Source organism: Clavelina lepadiformis, chromosome 1 (genome assembly GCF_947623445.1).
Source record: "Clavelina lepadiformis chromosome 1, kaClaLepa1.1, whole genome shotgun sequence".
Lineage (NCBI taxonomy): Eukaryota > Metazoa > Chordata > Ascidiacea > Aplousobranchia > Clavelinidae > Clavelina > Clavelina lepadiformis.
The window spans coordinates 2,944,626-2,964,633 of NC_135240.1; the positions used below are offsets into that span (position 1 = coordinate 2,944,626).

The 20,008-nt window shown below is 39.1% G+C and overlaps 3 protein-coding genes and 1 long non-coding RNA gene across 4 annotated transcripts; 3 read left to right on the forward strand and 1 right to left on the reverse strand.

Moving 5' to 3' along the window:
- The first annotated feature begins 1,825 nt into the window (after window positions 1–1,825).
- On the forward strand, window positions 1,826–6,724 carry LOC143444259 (uncharacterized). Its single transcript, XM_076943441.1, has 4 exons — window positions 1,826–4,132; window positions 4,315–4,939; window positions 5,111–5,301; window positions 5,437–6,724. Exons 1-4 carry the CDS (start codon window positions 4,012–4,014, stop codon window positions 6,372–6,374), a joined length of 1,875 nt encoding a protein of 624 aa, XP_076799556.1. The 5' UTR covers window positions 1,826–4,011; the 3' UTR covers window positions 6,375–6,724.
- LOC143444270 (uncharacterized) lies at window positions 4,009–10,083 on the reverse strand. Its single transcript, XR_013113700.1, has 5 exons — window positions 9,953–10,083; window positions 9,706–9,884; window positions 7,596–7,708; window positions 6,108–6,286; window positions 4,009–4,110 (listed from the first exon to the last, which is right to left on the reverse strand). It is a non-coding gene; the product is annotated as an uncharacterized LOC143444270 (long non-coding RNA).
- LOC143444260 (uncharacterized) lies at window positions 7,107–9,981 on the forward strand. Its single transcript, XM_076943442.1, has 4 exons — window positions 7,107–7,730; window positions 7,913–8,537; window positions 8,709–8,899; window positions 9,035–9,981. Exons 1-4 carry the CDS (start codon window positions 7,610–7,612, stop codon window positions 9,970–9,972), a joined length of 1,875 nt encoding a protein of 624 aa, XP_076799557.1. The 5' UTR covers window positions 7,107–7,609; the 3' UTR covers window positions 9,973–9,981.
- Window positions 10,084–12,626: 2,543 nt separating the features above from the next.
- On the forward strand, window positions 12,627–19,961 carry LOC143444187 (uncharacterized). The gene is made up of 12 exons (XM_076943331.1): window positions 12,627–12,677; window positions 15,301–15,616; window positions 16,240–16,302; window positions 16,379–16,567; window positions 17,750–17,790; window positions 17,931–18,088; window positions 18,817–18,925; window positions 19,021–19,182; window positions 19,278–19,409; window positions 19,500–19,569; window positions 19,650–19,682; window positions 19,787–19,961. The coding sequence occupies exons 1-12, from the start codon at window positions 12,627–12,629 to the stop codon at window positions 19,825–19,827; spliced, it is 1,365 nt and encodes a 454-aa protein (XP_076799446.1). The 3' UTR covers window positions 19,828–19,961.
- Window positions 19,962–20,008: the final 47 nt, after the last annotated feature.

Consider the following 20,008-nt stretch of genomic DNA (forward strand, 5'->3'; position numbering starts at 1 on the left):
TCGCAACCTCGTTCACATATAGTAATCATATTGGAGTGAAAGTATTCTTTCGTTTAAAACTTGGCAAAGTATTACCTGTATTGTCATTAAAAGATGACAAATAAAGTTCACGTTTATGATTGGTTTATTATCGTTGACGTCAACCACGTTTATGACCAGTTTGGTGCTCCCAGTCCTTTGCTCCTTACCAAGATCACGAGCTTCGATGAAGGCAACCAATCTGAAACGACAACGTTGTCAAATTTTGAAAACATGTATAGCAAACTGACTGACACCATCTCATGAAGCGTATCACTTAAGCGGACATGTTATTTTTAAATTTCAAAGTATTACCGGCCTTGAGTGTGGAAGCTATCCTCCCACAAATACTCCAAACTATCAAATTCGAAAGCTATTCTTACCATTGGTGTTTACACTCTTCACTATGAAGATTGACAACAAATATTAAGTTTCGCCAATATTATCAGAAAACAATATGACTGTTACGAATGCTAACTTTGTCAAAGATTCCCAGTCCAAACGCGAAGCAAGGGAAACGTCTCCAGTCAATTCGTTAACGTTTAACAAATCAAAAGTCGTTTTCTTATTCAGACTGGACAGGTAATAACGTACTGTTCCGGCAAGCCCAGGCTGCCCAGCATCAATGTCATGCGCTTGGACCCGAATGATTTGTTCACCTGGTTTAGTGTCTTCTGGTATCATAACCGAATATTCCTGTTGAAAGTATATCAAAGGTTGTTGGCTTGCAAAATTAAGTAATATAGCGTATATCACACAAGATAGCTATGATAGGTGGAACTTTATTGAAAAGACATACAGCCTGCTCGAAAACTGGGTTGTTGTCATTTTCATCAACAATCCTTATTTGTAGATACATCAAAGAAATAGTACATTGTTGAACACATTTTCATGGATACATAGTGAAACACATTATCACTGAAACAGCGACTTATATTTTCTATTGCAAGGAGTTTTTCCCACACAAAAAACATGGCGCTCCAATGCTTGATAAGCAAGCTTGGCTTGCACTGGATAAGCTAAATTGAACAGATAATATGTTGCTAGCAAATACACCATGCCTTGGAATGCATTTGCCTTTCCTATCTCAACAAAAGGTTTCCAGTCAATGCAAATGCTACATTGCATTTCCAGGTCGTCTTTATTTCCCAAACAAAGTAAAAACGGTTGGTCATGAGATTTTTTTAAACTTTCCAAAAGTCCGAAAGGGGTAAATAAAAAAATGTAACTTTCCTCAACATCCAACTTGGCTACAACATTTTTCATGTACTCGAAACTGTGTGGGTCTCCACCTCCTACAGTGCATTTAGAAGAGAAAGCTTCCCAATTCTTTTTTGAATCCGCCCACAGAGTATCTGTTGTTCTTTTAGTTGCTGCTGCATATTCCTCAATGCACTGCAAGTAAAAAGAAGCACAACTTTACTTTTCAAAGCAAACTACACAAAAAACCGTTACTACAAATGAATTTACCATATCCAGACAATAAATGTGTATTGTCTCAGTGTATGTAATAGCATGGTACGTGAAACGTAAAACTTTCAGTGACACAAAAATAATAAATTGAATTACCTTTTCTGGATGTTGCCCATACTCAGGGTATTTTTTAAGCACTTCTTCTACACTGTTATTACAACAAAGATGCTTTATTTCCGACCTCCTATCACTTCTCTCATCCTCCCACTTTTTCTGTTGAGTTGCATCTACCTGCGACACATTCTTGGACAACTTTCTTTTTTTTGGCGATTTGGGTTTGATATTATGAATTCCCAAAACTAACGTTGCTTTTGAAAATTGGTTGTGAATTCGTTTGCGCACGGCAGCCGTTAGTTCTGCCCAGGGCTGGTCTCCATTGCAAGTTAGGACCGGGTATTCTACCAACTTTTTTATTTATGTGTCTTTAACGTAAATTGTTGTTATTATTCTGATTTATATATAACATTACTGATCGGAATATATATTAGCCTACATAAAAATGTCAGTAATTTATGAAACGGCTAACCAGCTTACTGTTGGAAAAGCAACAAACATTCTCCTTAATCCTAATGCATTGCAACTGAGTATCAAACACAAGCCATGCACAAAGTTTGCTCATTTGTTTCAGATGTTACTCTATGTTTCTACATTCAGATAAATGTCTACGAGCACACAGGTCCAGCAGTGCATAGTTTTATTTTTGTATAATTCCTATTCTACAACCAAAAAACCATACATACATAAAAATTACTTAACTCAAACACAACTAGAAAATTTAAAATCACTTTTAAAATTCTAGGTGTTTTAATTTTGCACTCGTGGTTCCAAAATACTTTTTTCAAGGAATTACAGTCAGTCCCGGTACTCAGTACTTTTCGTGTGATTAGTTAAAATTTCAACAAGTATATTTTTAAAACACACATGTTAATTACTCCTTAATAGCAATTGTAGCATCTGTTGATCTTTTTTAATCTAGAAGTGTCAAGCAAAATTGCGAACAAGTAACCTTTACCGCAGCAAATATTGCATTTGCTGCAGCATCTTTTACACGAAAAGTGCTGTCTGTTCACCTCTTTGCTTAAGAGATCACTACAGGATTTAATTGTCTATATTGTTTTTTCAGATTGAATGCAGTCTTTGTTGTCGATGGGTTCATCAGAATTGTGTACCATTAATACAGTATTTGTCGCAGGAATAATTTTGCAGCACCTGCAAAAAAGAATAAATGGATTAATACAAATTTTTGTGTTTGACGCGAAAGTGAACATATTCAATTTTATTTGTTTTTTATTTTAATTCAATTTGCTGTTCTTGGGTGAGAAATCCCCTCTGCAACATTATGAAAGAATAGTCATTATATGCCCAATTAATTTTATTCCTCCCCCGCGTTCACATTCAAATACTGAGTGAGTTTTTACTGGATGGACGATGATGGTCACTTCTCTCCTGTAAACTCATCTTATAACAAAAATCGTCCATGGATGCTTTTTAAGGGTCTGTAGGCCCATCTGAAGCCCTATCTAAAACAATGCAAAGTACAATTTTTCAATTTGAATTTGCTTCTAAACAAGCCCGGTCACCTTGCTGAGTTTTTGTATCCGCCGAGATGTAGGTCAAAAGGACTTAATGCGGTATTTTGAGAAAATTCTCGTATCTGGAATTCTCGCACCAAATGCTTCAACTTTTTAACAACTTTTTTCCTTACATTTCTCCAAAAAATCAGCCAAAAAGCCTTAACTTTAAACCAACACAAAACGTTAACCTTAGCCTGAACCTACACTCCGCACACGCCATAACAACAGCAAACCTCCACAGATTAAGGTCACATGCGCACTGGACCGGAACCATTGATACTTTTTCTATAGTGACGTCTTGGATGCGACCTTCGTAACAATCGCCGGGTTGCCGTTTTAAAACTACTGAAAATCGTACTACACCCCCTTCAAAGGCAAATTGTAAAGTTGACTTGGCTATCACGTACAACTCTTTTTCGCTTTAACGACAGTAAATAGGCATTATGCGTGCGATTGCCGTCATCGCTGTCCCAAAGAGCAGAATCTCCAACCGAAACGCAAAAAAATCGTTTGCCGCTAGATGGCGCAAAAATCAACTTATTTTATCACGTTATACAGGGACTCTGCGGATGCGCTCAACAAACCGAAAGTTAAAACAATTTGAAAGCAACTTCCGCAGAGATATTGGCGACAGTCTAACAAAGAAATATCGCAAGAAAACCGGCATGAGACAAACGCCAGCGAAGAAATATTATGTTCTTTCTTCGCAACCTAGCGTTTTCGGCAGGATAGGAAATTACGCTAATCGCAAAAGATACAACCTCACGTAAGGCTGGTAATAACCTGGACAAAGGCATTGCTGCAGACATCGACTACGCACCAGCTGATAGCCAGTGAAGCAAATACAAGCAATTATCCCCATGGGGCCAGAAAACAACAACGACAAAACAACCATTTCGCACAAAATGTTTTTATATCAAAATTTCACTTACAAGCGAGGGTCAAAATGCCATTTCGGAAACATCCTAAGCGACATAGGTTCTCCAAGGGTCACCGCTTTTATGAAAGAAAGGAGTCAGTTCCACGTAGCTCAGCTGAGTCGAAACTGAAATGGAAAAGGCCATCAGGTAAGAAAGTCTGTAATAAAATGGTATTATGAATATTGCTGCTGCTGTAGTTGTATAAATAAAAGCAGTTTGGTATACCAAATGAGCTTTGACACTACCATATTTGAATCCAAAAAGTAACAAAACCTGTTTTTTTATAACGTTTAAGTGCGTTTAAACTAAAGAAATATCCAAAATGCTAGATTCAGAGATGATCTCGCTGAAACATCCTAACACGGGTGACATTTTGGGTCACCATGTTTTACGACCTCTAGTCAAGGAGGAAAGTCTGATAGAGCAGTTGGCGGATGCAAACGAAGGAACAGAGAGCTTCGTTGGAAATCGAATATTGAGTTGCGCACGTTTGGAAGAGATTCTTTCAGACATCTGCAACGGACACAATTGTCAGTCGCCTTTTTGCGAAGCAAAATTCAAAGGGGACTGGGAGGAAATTCGTGGTTGTGGTTCGATTGTTAAATTTAAATGCCTTTGTTGTGACTTTGTTAGTCAGAGTTTCGCCACTTTTGATAAAGTCTCTGGGCAGGAAAATCGTAGTATGTGGCAAAGCAATAGCAAAGTAAACCTTCAGTTGGCCTGTGGAATCATGCTTAGCGGTCTAAGCCAGCGATCCGCGCAAGCCTTTTTAAGCTGCCTTGATCTTCCTTCACCAAATTTGAAGCGGCTGTCACGGTACTGCAAGAAAACTTCAGACTTGGTCTCGAAGTGCAACGAAGACGACATGAGAGACAGGCGTATTAGTCTGAAGGAGCGGAACTTGCGCGTTGGACTTCCTTCAACGGCAAAAGTGTCGGTGGAAGCTGATTCACGGTAAGAAAAACAAACTGTTATGACACTAAAATCTATCAAACATTTTATTAGCATCCTGTGAGCTGGTGCTTTTCTTCCTATTGAAATTGAACTAACCATCACACCTTACCGTTTTAGTAAGTAAAACCTACTTTGTATATGGTACATCAGTTTTACGTCATCTTAATATAGATTTAACGTGGGTCTTGCGGCAGCTCCTAAGCAACCAACCCAACCCGCAACACAGGTTGTAAGTGTTATGGCGGAAAATGTAACACCAAAAAAGAGCATTATTGCAATTGGCATGAAAACAAAGGAGAGAGCAGGAAGAAAATCGACTGATGTGAGGTCAAATGACCAATTCCCTATAGGGGTTCCGCCAGGTTAGCAATTTAATTTAAGTTTAATGTGAGTTACTTACTTCTCAATCGCAAATAACTGCAACATTTTCCGGTCAGCAAGCTTTCATCAACAGCTACTGTACCTTTACTTATACGAATGTCGTATACGTGTTACAGGAAACATGGAACGTACCTTGGGTGAACAACTGGCAAAGGACCTGCAGCGGGACGCGATCGATGTCGACGTTTTAACGACCGACAACGATTCCAAGTTCTTCGAAGGTTTTTCAAAGCAAATGGAAAATAGCCAAAAAGAGCAGGTCACCCGGCAGGTGTGCTGTGTGCACACATTTCGTTCACTTGGTCGGCGCATGAAACAACTAAAACTGGGCACGCTTTTTCCGGCAAGAGACACGAACAGAACGGTAGCGGCGCGATCCCAAAAAAAGTTTGCATTGGAGTGCCAAAGCAGACTTTTCGCTGAATATAAAGTCTGCATATTAAAATACGGAAATAACATTGATGAAATGGCCGCAAAACTTCTCGGCGCAGCTGACGCCATGTTAGGCTGCCTACAAGGTGACCATAGCGACTGCAAGCGGTTGTCCTTTGTCTGTCGCGGTAGAGAAAAGCCAGTAACTTGGGACAGCTGCAGGGTGCGACTTGTGCTTGACGAGCACGCGAAACTAACTTGCAAGCGGGCAATAGCAAAATATTTCAACAAAACAATTCTGTCAAGAATACGTCTTGGCAGAAACACAAATAAGGTTGAAAGTGTTAACGCTACACTGGCAAAGACTTTACCAAAAGGTCGACATTTTCAAATGACTATGGCTGGGCGTGCTCACCTGGCTGTGATATGCCGTAATAATGGCCTTGGCAGTGGGATAGCTAGGGCTTGCGCAGCTTTAGGCGTTGGTTTGGAAGTGGGTTCTCCAGCAACGAAACGCTTAGCTGGTCTTCAGGCGGAACAAGTCCAGGCTGGATTGAAGAAAGACACTCCGGCAGCTCGAAGGCGACGAAAGTTCTGCAAAAGTAGGAGATTTAGACAACACGAGGAGCGTGCAGTAACGGAGACTTATAAAAATGACTCACGTAATTATCGTGTGAAGTAGCGTTTAAGGCCAAAACATGCACGTTTTAAAGTTGTCATGGCCAAAGCAAAAGTGGTTTTGCAAGCAGCGTTTTCTTGCGTTGTTAATTTCGGCTGGCTCCAAACTTAAATGGTGCGGATTGACACAAAGACGGTCATGGCACGCGTGACTTACGTGAAGTTTGCCGGTAAGCGGTATGGGCGACTGATTCACCAGTAGCATATAAGCAAGCCGGTGTGCGCCATATCGCCTACCGCCAAAATTCATGCATCCGTAGCCATAACTGGTTTTTGCCCCAACCCAGCTAAGGCAACAAGCGTTTGGAGCGAGCCGAACTTTCTTAAATGTTAAATTTTCAATTGCGCTTTCCATCACCTGCATTGTGCATTAAAATAAAGAGTTACTTAATCTAAAGTGTCTGGTTATTCCGATTTAAAGCTGTACGCTCCAAAACTTGCCCAAAAGTGCTGTAAAAACACTCAATGCAACAACAGGGCTTTGTCTTACCAAACCAAAAGTAATATAATAAACAAACAAGAAATTAAACATTTCTAGACACCGAACACTTTTTTTTTCCAGGTTTTTTTTGCTAGGCAGCAATACAGCAAGGTAGGCTAAAAGCAAAATTACAGTTTGAACAAGTTTAACATTTCGCCTTGCAATTGCTATAATTTTGCTTAAAAGGCAAATTGTAAAGTTGACTTGGCTATCACGTACAACTCTTTTTCGCTTTAACGACAGTAAATAGGCATTATGCGTGCGATTGCCGTCATCGCTGTCCCAAAGAGCAGAATCTCCAACCGAAACGCAAAAAAATCGTTTGCCGCTAGATGGCGCAAAAATCAACTTATTTTATCACGTTATACAGGGACTCTGCGGATGCGCTCAACAAACCGAAAGTTAAAACAATTTGAAAGCAACTTCCGCAGAGATATTGGCGACAGTCTAACAAAGAAATATCGCAAGAAAACCGGCATGAGACAAACGCCAGCGAAGAAATATTATGTTCTTTCTTCGCAACCTAGCGTTTTCGGCAGGATAGGAAATTACGCTAATCGCAAAAGATACAACCTCACGTAAGGCTGGTAATAACCTGGACAAAGGCATTGCTGCAGACATCGACTACGCACCAGCTGATAGCCAGTGAAGCAAATACAAGCAATTATCCCCATGGGGCCAGAAAACAACAACGACAAAACAACCATTTCGCACAAAATGTTTTTATATCAAAATTTCACTTACAAGCGAGGGTCAAAATGCCATTTCGGAAACATCCTAAGCGACATAGGTTCTCCAAGGGTCACCGCTTTTATGAAAGAAAGGAGTCAGTTCCACGTAGCTCAGCTGAGTCGAAACTGAAATGGAAAAGGCCATCAGGTAAGAAAGTCTGTAATAAAATGGTATTATGAATATTGCTGCTGCTGTAGTTGTATAAATAAAAGCAGTTTGGTATACCAAATGAGCTTTGACACTACCATATTTGAATCCAAAAAGTAACAAAACCTGTTTTTTTATAACGTTTAAGTGCGTTTAAACTAAAGAAATATCCAAAATGCTAGATTCAGAGATGATCTCGCTGAAACATCCTAACACGGGTGACATTTTGGGTCACCATGTTTTACGACCTCTAGTCAAGGAGGAAAGTCTGATAGAGCAGTTGGCGGATGCAAACGAAGGAACAGAGAGCTTCGTTGGAAATCGAATATTGAGTTGCGCACGTTTGGAAGAGATTCTTTCAGACATCTGCAACGGACACAATTGTCAGTCGCCTTTTTGCGAAGCAAAATTCAAAGGGGACTGGGAGGAAATTCGTGGTTGTGGTTCGATTGTTAAATTTAAATGCCTTTGTTGTGACTTTGTTAGTCAGAGTTTCGCCACTTTTGATAAAGTCTCTGGGCAGGAAAATCGTAGTATGTGGCAAAGCAATAGCAAAGTAAACCTTCAGTTGGCCTGTGGAATCATGCTTAGCGGTCTAAGCCAGCGATCCGCGCAAGCCTTTTTAAGCTGCCTTGATCTTCCTTCACCAAATTTGAAGCGGCTGTCACGGTACTGCAAGAAAACTTCAGACTTGGTCTCGAAGTGCAACGAAGACGACATGAGAGACAGGCGTATTAGTCTGAAGGAGCGGAACTTGCGCGTTGGACTTCCTTCAACGGCAAAAGTGTCGGTGGAAGCTGATTCACGGTAAGAAAAACAAACTGTTATGACACTAAAATCTATCAAACATTTTATTAGCATCCTGTGAGCTGGTGCTTTTCTTCCTATTGAAATTGAACTAACCATCACACCTTACCGTTTTAGTAAGTAAAACCTACTTTGTATATGGTACATCAGTTTTACGTCATCTTAATATAGATTTAACGTGGGTCTTGCGGCAGCTCCTAAGCAACCAACCCAACCCGCAACACAGGTTGTAAGTGTTATGGCGGAAAATGTAACACCAAAAAAGAGCATTATTGCAATTGGCATGAAAACAAAGGAGAGAGCAGGAAGAAAATCGACTGATGTGAGGTCAAATGACCAATTCCCTATAGGGGTTCCGCCAGGTTAGCAATTTAATTTAAGTTTAATGTGAGTTACTTACTTCTCAATCGCAAATAACTGCAACATTTTCCGGTCAGCAAGCTTTCATCAACAGCTACTGTACCTTTACTTATACGAATGTCGTATACGTGTTACAGGAAACATGGAACGTACCTTGGGTGAACAACTGGCAAAGGACCTGCAGCGGGACGCGATCGATGTCGACGTTTTAACGACCGACAACGATTCCAAGTTCTTCGAAGGTTTTTCAAAGCAAATGGAAAATAGCCAAAAAGAGCAGGTCACCCGGCAGGTGTGCTGTGTGCACACATTTCGTTCACTTGGTCGGCGCATGAAACAACTAAAACTGGGCACGCTTTTTCCGGCAAGAGACACGAACAGAACGGTAGCGGCGCGATCCCAAAAAAAGTTTGCATTGGAGTGCCAAAGCAGACTTTTCGCTGAATATAAAGTCTGCATATTAAAATACGGAAATAACATTGATGAAATGGCCGCAAAACTTCTCGGCGCAGCTGACGCCATGTTAGGCTGCCTACAAGGTGACCATAGCGACTGCAAGCGGTTGTCCTTTGTCTGTCGCGGTAGAGAAAAGCCAGTAACTTGGGACAGCTGCAGGGTGCGACTTGTGCTTGACGAGCACGCGAAACTAACTTGCAAGCGGGCAATAGCAAAATATTTCAACAAAACAATTCTGTCAAGAATACGTCTTGGCAGAAACACAAATAAGGTTGAAAGTGTTAACGCTACACTGGCAAAGACTTTACCAAAAGGTCGACATTTTCAAATGACTATGGCTGGGCGTGCTCACCTGGCTGTGATATGCCGTAATAATGGCCTTGGCAGTGGGATAGCTAGGGCTTGCGCAGCTTTAGGCGTTGGTTTGGAAGTGGGTTCTCCAGCAACGAAACGCTTAGCTGGTCTTCAGGCGGAACAAGTCCAGGCTGGATTGAAGAAAGACACTCCGGCAGCTCGAAGGCGACGAAAGTTCTGCAAAAGTAGGAGATTTAGACAACACGAGGAGCGTGCAGTAACGGAGACTTATAAAAATGACTCACGTAATTATCGTGTGAAGTAGCGTTTAAGGCCAAAACATGCACGTTTTAAAGTTGTCATGGCCAAAGCAAAAGTGGTTTTGCAAGCAGCGTTTTCTTGCGTTGTTAATTTCGGCTGGCTCCAAACTTAAATGGTGCGGATTGACACAAAGACGGTCATGGCACGCGTGACTTACGTGAAGTTTGCCGGTAAGCGGTATGGGCGACTGATTCACCAGTAGCATATAAGCAAGCCGGTGTGCGCCATATCGCCTACCGCCAAAATTCATGCATCCGTAGCCATAACTGGTTTTTGCCCCAACCCAGCTAAGGCAACAAGCGTTTGGAGCGAGCCGAACTTTCTTAAATGTTAAATTTTCAATTGCGTTTTCCATCACCTGCATTGTGCATTAAAATAAAGAGTTACTTAATCTAAAGTGTCTGGTTATTCCGATTTAAAGCTGTACGCTCCAAAACTTGCCCAAAAGTGCTGTAAAAACACTCAATGCAACAACAGGGCTTTGTCTTACCAAACCAAAAGTAATATAATAAACAAACAAGAAATTAAACATTTCTAGACACCGAACACTTTTTTTTTCCAGGTTTTTTTGCTAGGCAGCAATACAGCAAGGTAGGCTAAAAGCAAAATTACAGTTTGAACAAGTTTAACATTTCGCCTTGCAATTGCTATAATTTTGCTTAAGGGTCTGTAGGCCCATCTGAAGCCCTATCTAAAACAATGCAAAGTACAATTTTTCAATTTGAATTTGCTTCTAAACAAGCCCGGTCACCTTGCTGAGTTTTTGTATCCGCCGAGATGTAGGTCAAAAGGACTTAATGCGGTATTTTGAGAAAATTCTCGTATCTGGAATTCTCGCACCAAATGCTTCAACTTTTTAACAACTTTTTTCCTTACATTTCTCCAAAAAATCAGCCAAAAAGCCTTAACTTTAAACCAACACAAAACGTTAACCTTAGCCTGAACCTACACTCCGCACACGCCATAACAACAGCAAACCTCCACAGATTAAGGTCACATGCGCACTGGACCGGAACCATTGATACTTTTTCTATAGTGACGTCTTGGATGCGACCTTCGTAACAATCGCCGGGTTGCCGTTTTAAAACTACTGAAAATCGTACTACACCCCCTTAAGCCCCTCCCAAAACAGTCCATGGACACTTTATCAAATCCACTATTTCAGCCTATGCCATAACTTTCCATAGATACTTTCCTCATATCCGCTAAGTTTCTCCTGCAATCGTCCATGGACTCTGACGCAAAAATCGTCCATTTTCAACCGTCCATGGACGATTGCGTCGTGTCCAGGTTTTACCCAGTCCCGTTTTTTAAGCCTATCTCAAAACAGTTCATGGACACTACATCATATCCACTATTTAAGCCTATTCCATAACTGTCCATGGACACTTTCCCCTATCCGCTATTTAAGCTTTTCCTAAAATCGTCCATGGACGCTTTCCCCTATCCGCTATTTAAGCTTTTCCTAAAATCGTCCATGGACGCTTTCCCTTATTCGCTATTTAAGCTTTTCCTAAAATCGTCCATGGACGCTTTCCCTTATCCGCTATTTAAGCTTTTCCTAAAATCGTCCATGGACGCTTTCCCCTATCCGCTATTTAAGCTTTTCCTAAAATCGTCCATGGACGTGTAGCGGCCGTTCGGTGTTTGTTTGGTTTGTCGCTGGTTGGCTCCCTCGGGACGTTCCCAGCATTTGTTGTGTTGTTGTGTTCCCACGTTCGTTTCACCACGCCATTCGCTTTCTACTTTACTTGCGCACACAGGATTCGATTAAAGTCTTAAACTAAGATGGTTGTGTTTTAACTTTAATATATGAGCGAAGCTAGCTTACAACTGAAACAGCAGCCTTCTGAGTCAGGAGTCAGCAACGGATTATCTTAACAACGTAACAGCCTTAGCCTTCGCCATAGACGCTTTTCCATATCCGCTATTTAAGCTTTTCCTAAAATCGTCCATGGACGCTTACGCAAAAATCGTCCATTTTCAACCGTCCATGGACGATCTCGAAAACACTGCTTTAAACTTATCCTAAAAACCACCCATGGACGCTTTGTTAAAAAAGAACTGATTTAAGCCTATTTCAACAACCGTCCATGGACGATTAAAGGAAAACGTCAATTTTGCGTAAAAGCGTCCATGGACGCTTACGCAAAAATCGTCCATTTTCAACCGTCCATGGACGATCCGCGGATTGCGTCGTGTCCAGGTTTTACCCGGTCCCGAATACTTGTTTACGGAAATCGGCAAAGCATTGCGTTATGGAGACTGTTGAACTTGCTTGCGGTTTGCTGGCGTTTGTAGTTTTCCGCAGGTGACTCTTTTATTGAACAAATTTGCCCACCCCTGTTCTATTCTATGGTGAAGTCAAATGCACTCTATCATTAGGCAAATAAGAATTTTAACTCTTTAAAGTGTTATGGTAAGATCATAGGGCCTATGTCTGTGTATGAGTGGGATCTATTTTTTGGCATATAAAATTGGTACAAATCAAATTGAATTGATCTTTCAATTAAACAAAAGTATTTATGCGCCAATGGGTTTCACAATGTTTATTGATGGAAAATAATAATTATAACTATTAAGTTACATTTCAGTGACTGTTGTTCTTGTGAAATTCCGTTTTAAAAATTTAATCATCTGTAAATAAAGTCATTAATTATGTTTGACGATGATGACTGGGGCTCTGGTGCGACCACAACCACCTCAAATGTAAGTTGATTGTTATCTTGATTCTTGATTATCACAGTAACACACACTGACCTTGTGACAATGTTTAATGTCAGTTTCATTGAATTTATCAGGTTTTCTCCAACCAAGGGGAAAGAGATTTTTCTTCAGGTTAGTTTTGCTAGTTTTCTTACTTTAATCTTTAATTTTCTTACTGCTTAAGTAACATTAGTGAATATATATATATGCCACAAAAATATATATCTACGTTTAATTTCTTAGCTCAAAATCAAACTATTTTATTTAGAGAAACCTGACCTGAATTAAATACATCTTAACCGAAAATTCATCATGGAAAATGCAAACACCAGTCTAGCATTCCTAGATAACGAAATATGTTTCATGGCCTCTTCATGTAGTTCCAAGTTTTTTTTACAAAAAATCTCACACCGGATTAATGCTAAACTATCGTGCAATTGCATCACCATGGAAAAGTTTAATTGTATATCTCTTAAACTGCTCATGAACTGTATGCTCTAATAAAACTCTCTTTAACATAGAAGTTACCAAATTGTGTAAAGTTTTATTAATAATAGCTATCCTAACAAAATGTTTGGCAACACCGTTCAATCTTTCATAGCATCAAAAACCAGCCCCAAAGCAAAAGAAAATGAGAACACAAATGAATGAGGACACAAATGAAATACAGGGAGTTATTCTCAAAATACCTTGAAAGGAAAATCTTCCACGACTTCAAAAAACAAATTATACACACTTATAAAGTGCAAATACAACATTGAAATACTTGACAAATACTCCTCGTATAAGTTTGGAAACTACTTCAATAACAAAGCTTATGTACCCTGTCACCTTCAGTTTAAGGTGGTGTACCAATATATGCCCACATGACATGAGCTGTACTTACATGCATAAGGCTGCACGCCACTTCACACGATACGCGCTAAGATTGAGCAGGCAAATCGATCGTCAAAAATCATATTAAGAATTGCTCAACACGCACTGACTTAAAACACCATGAAAACTTTAAATTTTTATGCAAATGCAAAGCAGATTAATAATTATATTATTTATATATGCAAGATTCACGAAGCACTTTTTATTAAAAAATTGAATCTAACCCCAAATAAGCCTATGAAAATGGTTCATCGTTTTTATTAAAAGTTTGTGACTAATCTGCCTATCTCATCGCATACCTGTGATTATTTGTATTTCACTATTCCTACTTTTATCCGATCAGTCAATTCTATTTTTTGCATTTTGCAACATCTGCTATCACCGCAACCTGTTTGAACAGTGCCTTTGCACCTATTACACTGGGGAAAAATTTTGAACAAAAAATTTGTTGAATTTGATTTTGCACTTGATTTAGGCTAATTCCGGTGTGCTGAATTCAAAAAATGCCGCCAGTTTTCTTCTATCACGTCAAGTTTTTGCTCTACAGCATACATCCAAAATATGGAAATTTTCACGACTTTAGCCATGGGTATTGTTTTTCCATTTGTAACATGAATGCACAGGCTAATCATATTGTAAGTTATATACAAGAAGAATCAATTAAATTATTAAGCGAAAAAGGCAAAGGCATCGATTTAGGTCGATGCTTTTCCCCCGTTTTTAGTTGGAGGATGCAATCATCCAACGAAACTAGATAAGAATGGTAAAATTGAAGTAAGTTGCTTTCCACTTTCAACCATGTATGTACTGTACTTTCCAGGAAAACAGACAAGCAATAAAATAATATCTGTTCCTATCCTTGCAGAGTGATGAGTGGTGGTTCCAGGTTCATAACATTTCACACTATTGTGCAATTTTGCATTAGTAACTGTCAAATGCCTTTAAAAAAATGACGACTCGGTTACACCACACGTTTAAAAAGCTTGTCAACTGCACTCAAAACATGTGTTGCCTCGCTTTGAAGTTGTAGTTTGATAAAAGCGTGGATTGTTTTTTTTTGAAAAGGAGCGAAGGTATCATACTTTCGTTCGAGAGAAAGTGCGTTTTTACCATACTTTCGAAGTGAAAGTAGCTTTGTGTATTGCCATAATATACAGGGTTTACTGGAGGAGTTGGGAATTCCGATCTACAACTCAATTAAATGGCGAATGTTCATTGACAGCTCAAATAGGATCTTAAAGTGCGTCTTTCTCTATAATAGCAATTTATACGGTGCAGTACCAATTGCACATTCAGTTAGTCTTCGTGAAGAATACGGAAACATAAAAAGAGTCATTGAATTGTTGCAATATCACAAGCACAATTGGATCATTTGTGTTGACCTTAAAATGTTATGTTTTCTTCTTGGTCAGCAACACGGATACACAAAGTACCCCTGCTATTTGTGTATGTGGGACAGCAGAGCTCGAGATCAGCATTGGGTGGTGAGGAACTGGCCTCCGAGATCTGACCTTAAACCTGGTGATCCCAATATTCTAAATGAGCCACTTGTTGACAGAGAAAACATTGTTTTCCCACCTCTACATATAAAGCTCGGCCTAATGAAACAATTCGTTAAAGCATTGACAACTGAAAGCAACTGTTTTAATTACCTCGTTTGGGCTTTTCTTGGCCTGTCAATACAAAAAATTAAAGCTGATGTATTTGATGGTCCACAAATTCGGCAACTCAACAAATATGAACGTTTCAGTGGTTCAATGTCAGAGACTCAGAATTGGAAGAAAATGCGTGGTTATCATATAAAAACCTTGTCGAGGGAATTCATGGGAATGCACGGGCAGAGAATTATATTGAAATTGTTCTGAAGCTAGTGGAAAGCTACAGAGAACTCGGCTGCAACATGAGCATCAAGATGCAGTTTTTGCATAGCCATTTTGCTAATTCCCCGGAAAACCTTTGTGCGGTCAGCGATGTGCAAGGAGAAAGATTCCACCAAGATCTGAAGGTGATGGAGGAAAGATATCAGGGAAGATGGGACTTACATATGCTGGCTGACTATTGCTGGAGTATTAAGCGAGAATGCATACAGCTTGAACATGCAAGGAAAAGCTACAAGCGTAACTTTTTGTCCTAAAACTCGCACTTTATTTGTCCTGCAGAAGCAATATCCGCTTTAAGGAACAGAATAGAGCTTTACAAATGTTTATTTGAAAACCATTAAGATACTTTCAGTTGCTTGCAGTTCTTAAAATGATTTATACAATGAACGCAAATGTCTTAAATGTTGTACTTTTTTGTTAGTTATGAGACAAAGCGGTGGGTGGCAAGCTCAAAAACTTGACGTGATAGAGAAAAACTGATGTCATTTTTGGAATCAGCGCCCAAAAGTTAGTCAAAAACAATTGTTAGACCGAAGTCAACAAAAATTGTGTTCCCTTGTGTTATCGTTTACTGTATCGCCTTATCTATAACCTCAAAATTTTGCTTCCTTTTTCCTTGCAACTACTTAAGTATGGAATCGTTATAAATATTTACACAGCTTTGATTTTAACGTTAACATATGTTTTTTGTCTGATGAAGGACATATGTTCATGTCCAAAACATGTTAGTTCTCATAGGATGTTAAGAAATTATCTTTCCTGCACCAGTTGCTTTGTTTTGCTTACTTTCTGCCGTGCTTGCCATGTAGGTGGTGGAATACCAAATGCAGGACGTGGAAGAGGCCGACTTGGCTGTTCATCGTCTTCATCAGGTGAATTCTAAATCTGCAAAAGCAAAAACATTTATGTGCATCTGGTGCTTTTCCTGAATGAAACTTTATTCTTTAGGGTTTCGGGCCACAAATGGACTTGGGACTCATTCTCGGTTTGACAACCACAACACAATTGATAACCTTGGATCAGAAAATGGTTCCGGTGCTTCCAATGATGATGATGATGCTTGGGCACCAAAAAGTGGTGGTTTTGGGATCTCTAGCGGTTTCAGTGGCAGTGGTGGTTTTGATTCGAATTCTGGAGGTATTTCTATTTTTGGTTTTATTTGTGTTTTTCTGTCTATTTCGAAGTGTGAGTGTGAGTGTGGGCAAGTGCTAAAATCAAGTTGAACTTACATCAAAGAATATTTGCTAGTAAGTAACCCGGAGAAGGATTTTTTTCAATTATACTGTACTGCCTAAGGAACAGTAGCCAAAATAGTATTTCATATTTGGTACTAATTATAACGGAGATGACGACATTTATTTATGATGTCACTATGAAGTCAACATGCCTAATGGCTGGTGTTTCAGTCAAATGTAGTAGTAGCGGCAGACTGACATACACCGTTTGATCTTTTTGATTGAATACAACTCTGAGCGTAGGTGATTAGTTTCTGGTGATATTTATTTTTAACAAAAAACATCTCAAGTGCATTTACTGGTGAAGCATTCGTAATAGCACCAAGTAACCAATTTTGGCTACTAATTTTGGCGATAGTGGCTTCACCACTAAATATCATTGAAAAAGTTCTTAGTCTGGTATTGTTATTGACAACCACTGTATGAGTTTAAGTTAGCTTCTTTTAGCACTTGTCCCTTGAAAAGTTTTTGTTTGAAAGTCCAAAGTAACACACATCTTTGAATTGAAGGTTTTGGTGATAGCAAACCTCAAGGAAAAGGTTAGTTTAAATGTGGTTGAACATTGAAGGTGTTAAATTTGGTAGTAGAAGTAGTAGTAGTAGTGGAGTACTGGTCCAAATTCCCATTGTATAAAACCATCTTCGCAAATAGATTGTTTTCCAAAAGAATAATTTTTGTTGTTTTATAGTATAATATTATATTTCGTTTATAATTATATTGGGCTTGTGTTTCCTACGGCTCGTACTGTACATAATTACGGTATCCATACAATATTATTAAATATCCGTAGTAGTAGTAGTACGGTATCCGTATTAGTAGTACGGTATCCGTACATTATTATTAAATATCCGTAGTAGTAGTAGTACGGTATCCGTACATTATTATTAAATAAGATAAATAGATATAAAATTTTGCGGTACACCTGAAGAAGCGAGCTTATGCTTGCGAAAGCTCGTGTAGAAAATTATAAATTTAACCTTCCGAGTGCCAAACTATATCCTGTTTGTATTTAACAATAAAAAAAATAAAGCGTAGAAAAACACAGGTGAAATCTAGAAAAAATTGTACAAAATATAATTTTGCCACATTGGTGCATGCTCTGATGTCACACAGACCATAATACAGGTTAGTACGACATCAAAATGTATTTTAAAGAATTTTGGAAAACTCAATCCATTTTTCGTCTCAAAGTGTTTAATTTTCAGCGTCGGCATCAATTTTTAGTGGAATAGGTTCTTTATATATTTCTTTGTTATTCGTGTCAGGTTGATCAGTGTGACAAGAGATCAAAACTATTGGAACTAGTTGCAAATGTAAATAAGACTCGATCCAGAACCCTGGTCTTCGTAGAAACAAGGCGCAGTGCTGACTTTCTTGCTTGCTCTTTGTCTCAGGATTCTTGCCCTGCCACCAGCATTCATGGGTATTTTGTAGTATTTTATTATAGTAAGCTAATACAGCAGTAGTATGTATTTTATGCTACAAGTTAGCAATTTTTTACAGGCTGGAGCTATAGTTTTCAGACAGAGTGTAGAAAATTTCTGCCAGTTTCAATTCCAAACTAAACAAAATACGGCTCTGGAATGCGTTGTCTTTTGCCCGATTTATTTGAAACCATATAGGCATATACTATAGTAGGTCAGACATGATGTTTAGAGTTCAACATTTTCTAATTTTACAAGCTTGTAAAAGTTTATTATGTTTGACTCCAACGCAACAACAACAGCGTAAGTGAAGCGAATTCGAAGAACCACTCGAAAAGTCGAAATGCTAAAATGTAGTTAACGCAGCTGATGATAAATATGTCATTCTTGTTATTTACGGAAAAAAGTGTTCTGTTGGTTTGCAGGTTGCAGTTGCAAAAGTGCAGGTTTTTATTAAATAAAAGCCGAAAAGATTGTGGTGTAACTTGGCTTGTGCACTACAGCAATATAACTTTCCAGCTGGAAATGATAACGTAAGCGTTTAGCTTAACTCTGTTGTGAAGCTTTTGCAAGACTTGAAAATTGTGGCGTTCATAAAAAACGTTTAGGTTCATAGTCAGCATATCTTGGCTTTCATCACGTTTTTTACTTGAATTACAGTAAGTTATAATTGTGCTTGCAAAATTATGTTTGTTAATGGCTCAAACGATTTTTTTTCATGTCCTAGTGATCGGCTACAGAGGGAGCGCGAGGAAGCACTACGTGACTTCAAAGCTGGCACTCACCCTATTCTCATTGCAACATCCGTGGCAGCAAGAGGGCTGGATATTCCTAAGGTGATTAATGTTTATGTTGCATTCTTATCGCTGAAAAATTAAGCGGTCTGTTGCGCAATTTTCTGTCAATAGCTACGTTCTATTGAATTTTATAGGTTGAGCACGTTGTTAACTACGACTTACCCAAAGAAATAGATGAATATGTGCATCGTATTGGGCGGACTGGCCGTTGTGGCAACTTGGGTCAAGCTACTTCTTTCTATGACAACACTAAGGATGCCCAGTTAGCAAGATCACTTGTAAAGGTTTTGTCAGAGGTTAGTGCCTATTCATGAAATGATAATCTCACATCATGTATTAAAGTAACTAGTTGTTTGGTAGGCGCGTGCAATAACCAGTTTCTCAAACACAGGCAGTGCAAGACGTGCCGCCCTGGCTCGAGAGTTGTGCGGAATCGGCAGTTGGCTCTAGTTTTGGTGCAGATAGAGGTGAATTCGGTGGACGTGATGCTCGTCGCGGAGGACGCCGAGCAAAACAAAACCAGGTAAAGTTGGTTGTCACTTTCTATCCGTTTGTAATTATTTTTGCTGTTTATTTGCGTTTTCAATTTATCTTGAACTTCAATGTTTGCTAGGGCTTTGGTGGCGGCAATGATGACTTCGGCTCACGATCAACGGGTGACTATGATTACAACGATGGCGGCGGTAAGTGTGACTTCTGCTGCGTCAATTACAATTAAACTTGGAGAAATATAAGACAGTTGTAAATTGATGTGTTATTGCAGGATTTGATGGACGTTCAGCGGCACAAAACAATGGTAAATTTTTCATCTAAGTGAAGAAATGTGGCACTTTTTAATAGATACAATCTCCAGTAACATATACACTTGTCTGTAATATATTAATTCTATAATATATGCAGGACCTTCTGGATTTGGAGACGATGAGGATGACTGGGATTAAACAACGTAAATTTTGTTCGGAAACGTCTGAGAATTTACGTTTAAAATAATTTGTCCTGATTCTATACCCGTTTTCCTTTTTTGTTTTGTGTCTTGCTTTGTGGCGTTTGCATAGTATTTTACACTTATGCGTAACTTTCTGATTTTTTTTTTAACTACCCGTTTTTGCAATGCCATTGTAG